A 10,330-nucleotide genomic window follows, 5' to 3' on the forward strand; every position below is an offset into this window, starting at 1 on the left:
TAAAAAATACGTTTTTTTTGTAGAATTAAAAAACACTAAAATTATACCTTAATTGTAGAATAACTACAAAGGTACGTAGCTAAATTGAAGAATCACTAACAAAAATATCAAAAGTGAACTAATTATAAATTAAATAATTTAATATGAATTAAATATTACAAAATTATAAATTGATAAATGTAGGCTGAGTATTTTTCCTGAATAGTCGTCCATGTTTAGGAAATTTTCTGAGAATATCACTATTGTTTCTTTTAGGACTAAAATATCAATCAATTATTCATATCTTCCTCAAAATATACTTGATGCAATTAAAACATCTTTCTTTCTCCTAATAGGATGACATGTCATATTAAATTATTTTTTTAGGATGACATTTTTTTTTTAAAAAAAAGAAGTGATATTCCTAAGCAATTTTTCAAACAAGGGTGATTGTGGAGGGAAATTACTCAATGTAGGCAACATAGAAATAAATATATGTAGAAGAAAAAGGAGTTCACCAAGCCACAATGCGAAAAGTCAGAAAATTTAAAACAACGAAAAAACAAATTAAAAAATCAAATGAACATAAGAGAAATATATGTTTTTTATCAAAATTTCCGGCGTGTAAATAAATGGCAATGTATTGAAATGGTGGTATATAAAGAGAGCCGATTGCATAATCTCTATGCAAGTATTGTTTAAGCTACCATTTCCCGTTTATTGTCCTACCCAAAATTATGCAACCTCTATGCAAGTACTGTTTAAGCTACCATTTCCTGTTTATTGTCCTCTCATAAATTTTTATTTAATTTACTACCCTTTTCAAATTATGTCCTTTTCATATATAAGTAAACACAATTAATTTATTTTTTGTTTCTTCTAATATAGAAAATATATTATATTTAGATTATTTAAAAATTATACCTCAACTATAGAACAACATTTACAAATTTACGTAGCTAAATTGAAAGATCACTACCACAAATATCAAAAGTAAATTAATTAAAGATTAAATAATTTAACGTTAATTAGATAATACAAAACTATAAATCGATAAATATAGGCAACATAAATATGTAGAAGAAAAAGGAGCTTCACCAAGCCAAAATGCAGAAAGCCAGAAAATTTAAAACAACGAAAAAATAAATTAAGAAATCAGATAAACATAAGAGAAATATATGATTTTTAGCAGAATTATTTACTGACATTTCTGTACAAAATCTGGGATGTGACGATAAGCACAAAAGAAATAAATCTATGCAACGACATTTAGAAATGTATTCATTAATATGAGGATTCATTATAACTATTTACCCACAAACAAGTGCAATAAGAAAATATCAATTGGAGATATAACTTACACAATCGAGAGCCCAAACCAGAGATAAAAGCAGAAAATTTTGCAAGAGAACCACAAATTAATGAATAAACTTTGAAAGAAATCCAGCCATAACAACTTGGATCAATGGGGACCAAAGTGCATAGAGAGAGCTCTAGTGGGGCAGACTCAAAGTGAGCAAATTGTAAAAATACATCAGTTGGAGAACATCTTCACAATTCAAACATTTGGTTATGCCACAAAATCAACCAAGAAAATTTGAACTCACAATTAGAAGTGTGACACCCTAAATTTCCACTTCCCTTCCACTGGATCATAAGAAACAAATTCTGCAACGTGCTTTATTGTTTTCTTAAGTAGCATATCTCTGTACTTATTGACCATTGGTCCATCTCTGTACTCTTTTCCAGTCGATTTGTTGATGCATCTGACATTGATAAGAGTTATCTCAGCTGGCTTGTTGAGGGCTAGTCCAACTGGAGGTTTCTTGCTCTCATCCATATAGACTATCACCTCACGACAGTTGAAATTGACAACAGAATCAAGATCAAGCTTCCGGACATCTGTTTCTCCCAAGAACTTGATGCTTCCATACCCATGTCTTCCTACCACAAAAGTCCTTCACGTGGCAACAAAAACCAGTTTCTTCCTTCTCCTTTGATATCAACTCCTCCATAGGAGGAACTGTGTAGTAATTAACACGATGGAACTTCGGCATTATGCCATCAACATCCTTATCATCGTCCCAATTAACAGGATGCATCTCTTCAGGCTCTAACTTGGGCTTATCACCAGCTTAGTCTCTGCCATGCATCCCTATATTCTAAACAAAAAGAGGAATTATTACGCAATTAAATAACAAACTAGGTCAGTTTGGTTCATCATAATACTTGGAACTTGTAAAATAACAATTATATCCTTGGATATACTCAAATAGATAACAGATGATAATTTTTCTAGTGTCCAAAGTCTTGCAAAGAATCACCAATCCAGGAAGTTAGTTGGTTTTAATTTGAACTATTAGAGATTCCAGACTTTGAGCTTAAGGAAATGGGATCTTGATGGAGCAGACATAAAGTGGTACTATATATTAAGTGATCCACTAAAACATTACATGTAAGTATGATAATTGACTTATGCATCTATTAGAATCCAGCTTAACCAATCAACGAAAAGAACGCTCATTAAAAAAGAAAGCTTACTGTCCACATATGAATCAGCCCCCAGTGGAAATTCTGTCCTTAGTACACCAGAAGTGTTTTCTTTATCCATGAAAAAGGGTACCTACGTAATCAAATATTATACTCCTGTTAAATTATTATACTCCTGTTAAATTTCAAGTGTTTTACTTGGATTAGAGGAAAATATGGGCTTTGTCCTGTATTTTTTCACTAAAAGGAAACCCGTACTTGCAATCTTTGCATATGATTTATGTTTATCTTATTTGACTTAAACTTTTGGTCCATCAAACAAAGCATGCCCACGAACTACTAAACATGTCTCACATAAAATTATAATACTAAATCCAGAGTTTACAAAACCAGAGCTCTTGAGCAAAGCAAATTTGATCTAAAGATTAAACACTTAGGATATCCAAAAATATAAAGTAGGAATTAATAGTACTTAGTACTAATATTTGACAAAAGATCAACATGGATTTCAAATCAATGTAGAGCATATAGTAATGCACATTGACCGGTATATAATCTTATATCATCTGCTCCAATACATGAGAAAATGGACAGTAAAGTAAACCTTTGCTCCCTGACATGGATACTGCTGCTTGGCCGAAGGAATAGGAATCAAATCTTGGGGTGCCAAAGTGTGAGTTGCTTGAAACACCAAATGAAGTAGGTTTTAGAGATCCAAATATGGAGGAGCCTGAGACATTGGCATCCCTGGACCACATCAGAGGTTCATTGGCCACGCTGTTAACGTCATATTTCTTTCCAAATGTTTGTAAAGTGGATGAGCCCGGAGATATGTTTTGTGTTTGACCAGATGTAGCATTCGTTGCTGCATTAGAGGCTAATGTTCCTGCAGTTAGGAAATCAGATTGAATTGATTTGCTAATCACTAATTACAGACAACTACAAGGCATCAATAGCTGGCACAAGAAATCCCACTGAGATATTCCAGTTATTACTGACATTTATGGAGAAGATTACAGCTCAATATGCATAGCTACTTTCACAAGGAGCAGATTTAGCTTTTCAGCCAATTCCAAAGCCCTCCTGCTCTAGAAAAGTAAATATGATCTCCCCTTTCATGAAATTGGCAGTATTGAGTGTAACATCTACATATCTCAATCCTCACCTGGACCACAGGCGAGAAAGAAACCTGTACTTAATCCAATTGGCAGAGAAATCATGGGAATAACATATTCAAAGAGTGTCTGTAGATCATTCCCATGCAATAACTCAAGTGCTCTTTCTTCTTAGTGTATTTGGACAGAGCCAAAGAATTCGTTTAATCAACTTAATTTGTGTATTTGGACAGAGCCAACGAATTCGTTTAATCAACTTAATTACAGGAAGATATGCACATATAAAGGCAGCAATAACATATTTGAAGAAGCAGAATCTGAATCCACATAAGATGAATAAATACCGTGACAATAGGTCATCAAATTTATAATTAAGTTACTAGGACTTCGAAAGATTGAACCAAACTTTAAAACTTTTATTGTTAGAAGTCAGGATAGTTTTTTTCAGAGGGCAGTTTAATAAGAATACTACTAGTATTCCAGAGTAATACGAGTGCACACTATCTATCTGTCCACCTGGTCATTTATGTTAGTCTATGAACTTCTTCCGTTTAATTTGTTTGTCTTACTTTCCTTTTTAGTCCATTTAAAAAAGAATGCTTCTTTCCTGTTTTGACAATTCTATAATTCCAACTTTCACATTGCATGATTAAGACCAAAAGATTAAAGGACATTTTGGTATATTCTTCGTATCTTTAGTTCAAGACCACAAGATTCAAAAGTATTCCTTATATTCTTAAACTCCGCAGCAACTCAAAACCAGACAAACAAATTGAAAGGGAGAAAGTGTAATACCAAAAACTCTTCGCGATAATAAACATGAGAAATTGCTGAAAGTAAAAAGTGTTCTCAATATAAAGAAACAAATCTTCGTGTTCTTAAGTATATATCATGGATATGGAGAAGGAGAAATAAAACCACATAAACTATATCAACTAACTAGAACCAACGTATGACACCCACAAAGAAGCATAAACAACAACAACAAACCTAGTATAGTCCTACCATGTGGGGTCTGGGGAGGATAGAGTATACGCAGACCTAACCCCCATCTTAAAAGGTAGGGCGGCTGTTTCCGAAAGAAGCATAAACACATTACCAAAAAAGAAGAGTATGAGAGGAACATGCCCAGATTCAGTTATCAAGAATGCACAAAAGTGGAGAAATTAAAAAGTATGTTGTTAATATATGAGAACAGTTAAGGATACCTTTATCACCTAACTGGTAGTCCTCAAACCTCAACACGTCATGGCTTTTATCTTGATAAGTCTGCATTCCACAAATGGATTGAATGTTTGCACCACCGGGTCTTATACTATCTATCTCTGGAGATGCAATGTATGATGTTGTTCTACTTCCTTTCTGATTAATACCAAATGCAGACTTTCCAAAACCAGAGCTCTTGAGCAAAGGTGTTGTACTTTCGTTTCCTGGTTTGCAAATTTGATCTAAGATTAAACACTTAGGATATCCAAAAATATAAAATAAGAACAAATAATACTTGGTAGTAATATTATATTTAACAAAACAGTAACATGGATTTCAGATCAATTTAGAGCATATAGTTATGCACATTGAACAATAAATAATATTATATCATCTGCTCCAATACATGAGAAAATGGACAATAAAGAAAACCTTTGCTCCCTGACATGTATACTGCTGGTTGGCCAAAGGAATAGGAATCAAATCTTGGGGTGCCAACGTGTGAGTTGCTTGGAACACCAAATGCAGGAGCTCTTGGATATCCAAGAATGGAGGAGTCTGAGACATTGACATCCTTGGACAACAACAGAGGCTCATTGGCTACACTATTAACGTCATATTTCCTTCCAAATGCTGGTAAAGTGGACAAGCCCGGAGATACGTTTTCTGTTTGACCAGATGTAGCATTCGTTGCTGCATTAAAGACATGTGGTCCTGCAGTTAGGAAAGCAGATTGAATTGTTTTGCTAATCACTAATTATAGACTACCCACCATAAGAAATCAGTAGCTGGTTTCAGAAATAGTAAGCAAAAACACTAGCACCATAAGAAATCCCACTGAGACTGAGGTATTGCAGTTATTACTTTTAACATTTTTGGAGAAGAGTACAGCTCAATGCGCACAGCTACTTTCACAAGGAGATGCAATGTATGATGTTGTTCTACTTCCTCTCTGATTAATACCAAATGCGGACTTTACAAAACCAAAGCTCTTGAGCAAAGGTGTTGTACTTTCTTCTCTTGGTTTGCAAATTTGATCTAAAGATTAAACACTTACAATATCCAAAAATATTGAAAGATCTGCAAATTAAACAGTGGTTTTAGGGAAACAAAGTGTAGAAAAGACAACTTATCACGTCTCTTATCCATCAATTTGGATCGGTATACCTTCACTGTGTAAACATCAGGACCTGAGATGTATCTTGGGAGCTTGAATGAACCATCGCTTGCATTCGATTTATTAAGGGAACTCGGATGAATCCCAAACCCACTGGACAACAGCTGCAATGGGGAAGGAGAAGCACGTGTGCAAAGCAGGTCATCCTCACTGCATGCAAATGAATAAAATCTAAGAAACCAAACAGGAAATATCCCTAAGTTAGCTGGTGTAACTGAGACGGACCTTTAAATACCAACAATTTTGAAGAAGACACTGGGATGCACAAGGGCGATTCTTAGCAAAGGCACTTTTCAGAGAATGCAAGACCCTCTTTGGGCTTCCAAGATTATATATGCAAAGCAAAAGATCAAACAGGACAGAGTACATTTTTAGAAGTAAAGTACGTAAATCAATATTATTCATTTGTTTGAATTGTGAGAAAACAAAAAGTACTTGGAATGCATTTTCTTCCTTCGAACTGGTTGGTTGTAAAATACATCACAAACAATGAATGCAAAAAGAATAATCCCAACAAATTTCCTTATTAGCAAACAGCAGTCAACTCATGTGTCAGGTAGGTTATACAGAATTACCTATTGTACCAACATCTTGTCTACAATCATCAATTTCAAGGTACAAACATTTGCCGTCCTGTAAACAATGGCAAGAACAAAGACCAAGTTAGTAGTTTTATACCTAACCTAATGGATACTATCAACTAAATCTCAAAAGAACTTCACCTTCAAAACCTTACGATATTCATTTGGCCTCCAGTGAGTTTTAGTAACAATTTCCAACAAAGAAACGTCGAACATGCGCCATTTGTATTTTGGTTTCATGAGAATACTATTTATGTCATAATATACATTTATTTGTCCTATCCCAGCACTCGTGCACTCGAATCCTTACTTTTCAGTCTTAAATTTATGTGATGAACAATCCGATCTCTAAATCTGCATCCGAATCGAATATCGACATGAATGTGGGCATGGAATTTGAACAACATAAGTGGCTAGACATAAAAGTAGATGAATGTAGTCATTTCATACTGATTGAGCACATTTAATTGCAATTTAGAAGTTACATTTATTCATGCAAGTGCAAATTTACCTTCCCCTCCACGATTGCACTAGAATCTTTGTTCTAGTGCAATTCCTGTTAAATAACCCAGAGAAGAATATGAAAATCAACTACATAAAAGGTTCCTGACAAGATAAATTGATTCTTCAAAATCAAGCATGTTTACATTCTACACAGAGTTGCAGACCCACAAACGAAAATGAAACAAGAAAAACATGAAAAGGCCTATGCATCAACTGCGTGTATATATATGTACACACATTATACATAAGTATTGAAGGGTTTTATCATCAACTGTTAAGCAACCCACTTTAGCATACAAATTGATAGTAAAAATGGATACCCAGTTTGAGTACAAAGGAGACGAAGAGGTTTAAGAAAGATGGATACCCAATTTGAGCTTGAAGAAGATTTGTGCAAAAAAGTGCAAGAAAATCATACCTAATATGGTGACACCTTGAAAAGATGAAGACAATTGAAAGAGTGATATGAAATAAAGAAATCCAATAGGAGTTACTTGCGAATAAATATCCAACATGTTGTACAGATGCGGGAATAAAACTCCCACAAATTAGAGAAAAAACTGAAATAAAGAACATGAAACTAATAAAGCAACAAAAGTACTAGTAGTTGACGTGGAACCAAAAAAAGTTGAAGAAACGCGAGAAATTACTACAACAAAGAAATTAGTAATAGATATGCAATTGCAAAATCAAGGAGAAAGAGTGTGAAACAAATATTATTCTCAAGTGCTACACATTTTTTGTCCAATCTTGACAATGAAGCAAGTCTCAGCATTCAATCATATGTTTCAGTCGATTTAGCTATATTATAATTTGTCATCTATGAGAAGTTTTCTTCTTGAGGGTTCTACATTTTTGAGTGGTGTTGATGTTGATGTGGGCATGTGACTATAGATGTAGAGGACGGTGATGAAGATTTGACTTCAATTTCCGAATAATGTAAGTCGAAATGCAGAACTCACTCTACCAAAAGCGGAAAACATAGCTCGAGAGCTTTGCCACAACAAGAGCGTAATAAATTCACTATCTCCAAATTGTTGCGGCTATTGTGAAACCTTAAATTATGTGGCAACTTTTTTTTAATTTTAGATAGAATGGTGAATAAAACTTGGAAATTAGGTTCAACCAAACAGAATCAAATAGGAGGATTTGAGAAGACAATTGCCTCCATATCATGCATGGTCTAGAGACATGATGCCTTACTCTCAAATCCCAAAATATCATATTGGACCCAAGAAAGAGGAAGAAATTTCTCTTGCTTATCCTTCAACTGGTGTACCATGACCATCTCATCGTTTTTTCCCAAAAAGTTTGATGGTCGAAAAAGGATCTAACTGCTTAAATTAATGCACCAACACAATTAACGCTTAAGTCATAGACATTTACAGATAGTTTCTTTTTTCTTGTTCATTGAATTATTTTTACTCATAGTTTTAAGAGGATCAAGCTAAGTAAGTTAATGCATCAAGTCAATTGACACATAAATCATCAATAGTTGCAGATAATGTGTTTGCTCATGACTAATTGATTGCATATATAACAAGAGCAAAAGATAATAGAACACAAATAAAGTGATCAATTAAAGAAGGAAAGAATGATATTTGGCATACCTTCAAAAATATATCTCGAGAAGAAATAAGGCCATCTATCAAAAATATATCTCGAAAAGAAATAAGAAATTCTTAAACCTGCAAAAAACACCACCTTCATGAGGAAATATAAATATATAGTCCACTTTCTAAAAATTAATCTTTCAGACAAACAAGTGTATAAATTATCAGGGATATTTAAATTTACGCAATTTTCTAACATACTACACTTAAATTTAGGGATTTCATTTTTATATCATTGTCTACTTATCAAATAAGAAGAATCTGGCTACATGAGGATCACTAGTATCTTCTTCGAAATATAACTTCAACGATATATCTACGCAGATCATTTCCTTTTACAAAATTTCTAGTAGAGAAATCTCTCAACCCCCGTCAAGATAACCAAAAAAAATATCAATGACTCATCCAAATGAAATGTAGCTTTTTGATAATCCCCTGTGATTGAGATCTCATGTCGGATTATCATTTCCCAAAAAAAAACATGGATCCAACTATTTCAGAGACTTTGTTTATATGTAAAATATAAGAATAATGAAACTGCAATGACATTAAAAGTTTAACTTAGGACTTCCAAAAAGTAAACGACACGGACAAGTAACCTAACGGATGAAACGGTGAATTTTCAAGATGAAACTCAATCTTATGTTTTAGTTCTTTAGAGCTTCAACTTAAAATTCTACATGATACAAAACGTCAAGTAGGAGATAAGAAGCATAATAGCCACAATATGTAATTCCCGAGAAAAAACATCTAATTGGATCACGAACAAAAGATTTTCTGCGCTATTCAAGATTATCAAGTGAACAAACACATGCAATTTCTATTCATTCATTTGCCTTAGCTCAGAAAACAATAATTTATAACACTATACTCACATAAGTTGCAATAAATTCATCTTGGAATGGAAAATTACAACAGAACAAGACAAATGAAGAACTACCAAAGCTAATCATGAACCCGACCTTGATAATGCAGATGCAACTGAAGAGTTGTTGCCTGTAAAAGCATGAAGGGAAAACCATTCCAATAGACCTCATCCCTGCAAATTCCTGGAACATGAAAAAAAACACAATTTTATTTTTGAAAAAAAAAACAAAAACATGCAAAATCTCTGAGTGAAAAAAACTAAAACTAAAAAATTGAAACCCATAGCTGAATCCTTTGGGTTTAAGATGAAACAACAAGAATGACCAAACACCACAGTATAGCAGTGAATCTTTGAAAAGTTTTTCTGTTACTTACCATGTGCTAAGTATATCTGTTGGAATGAATTTTTCAGGTTTAAAGTTATTGACAACATTTTTCATCAGAAAAGGCCCGTTAATCTTTTAAAAGAAAAAGATAAACCAATAGGAAAATAAAAAAATGTAAGACAAGCACAAGTTTAACTACTCATTGAATCCCCATTTTGTTGAGAACTTATTTTTAAGACATACTAATTAAAAGTAATAGCGCCAATTATAGAGCTCCAGGGAGGGAGCACTTCCACAGGTATAAGATCTAATATTTTTCAGGTAACTATATGAAGTCAAGTATCACAAACAGTGGCATATGCAAATCTCTGCACACTATTCACAACATACAGATCAAATGTAGTCAAGTTGCAACTTTATTAAATGTCATTGGTAAATCTTCATAATCATGATCAATGCACCTACACAAATT

The 10,330-nt window shown here is 33.5% G+C and overlaps 1 protein-coding gene and 1 pseudogene across 1 annotated transcript; both read right to left on the minus strand.

Annotated features, from left to right (window-relative positions):
• Nucleotides 1-1,364: 1,364 nt before the first annotated feature.
• LOC129871981 (nuclear pore complex protein NUP98A-like) lies at nt 1,365-3,178 on the minus strand (annotated as a pseudogene).
• On the minus strand, nt 2,885-6,336 carry LOC129872741 (nuclear pore complex protein NUP98A-like). Its single transcript, XM_055947655.1, has 8 exons — nt 6,203-6,336; nt 5,958-6,117; nt 5,848-5,870; nt 5,680-5,742; nt 5,614-5,633; nt 5,223-5,504; nt 4,793-5,014; nt 2,885-3,355 (listed from the first exon to the last, which is right to left on the minus strand). Exons 1-8 carry the CDS (start codon nt 6,334-6,336, stop codon nt 3,027-3,029), a joined length of 1,233 nt encoding a protein of 410 aa, XP_055803630.1. The 3' UTR covers nt 2,885-3,026.
• Nucleotides 6,337-10,330: the final 3,994 nt, after the last annotated feature.

This window comes from Solanum dulcamara, chromosome 11, assembly GCF_947179165.1.
Source record: "Solanum dulcamara chromosome 11, daSolDulc1.2, whole genome shotgun sequence".
Taxonomy (NCBI): Eukaryota; Viridiplantae; Streptophyta; class Magnoliopsida; order Solanales; family Solanaceae; genus Solanum; species Solanum dulcamara.

Coding starts and splice junctions, on each gene's coding strand:
- LOC129872741 (XM_055947655.1), bottom strand. CDS start 6,336: ATGTACTCTGTCCTGTTTGATCTTTTGCTTTGCATATATAATCTTGGA. Junction 6,118..6,202: donor TGTCTTCTTCAAAATTGTTG/GTATTTAAAGGT, acceptor ATTTGCATGCAG/TGAGGATGACCTGCTTTGCA. Junction 5,015..5,222: donor ATACATGTCAGGGAGCAAAG/GTTTTCTTTATT, acceptor TTTGCAAACCAG/GAAACGAAAGTACAACACCT.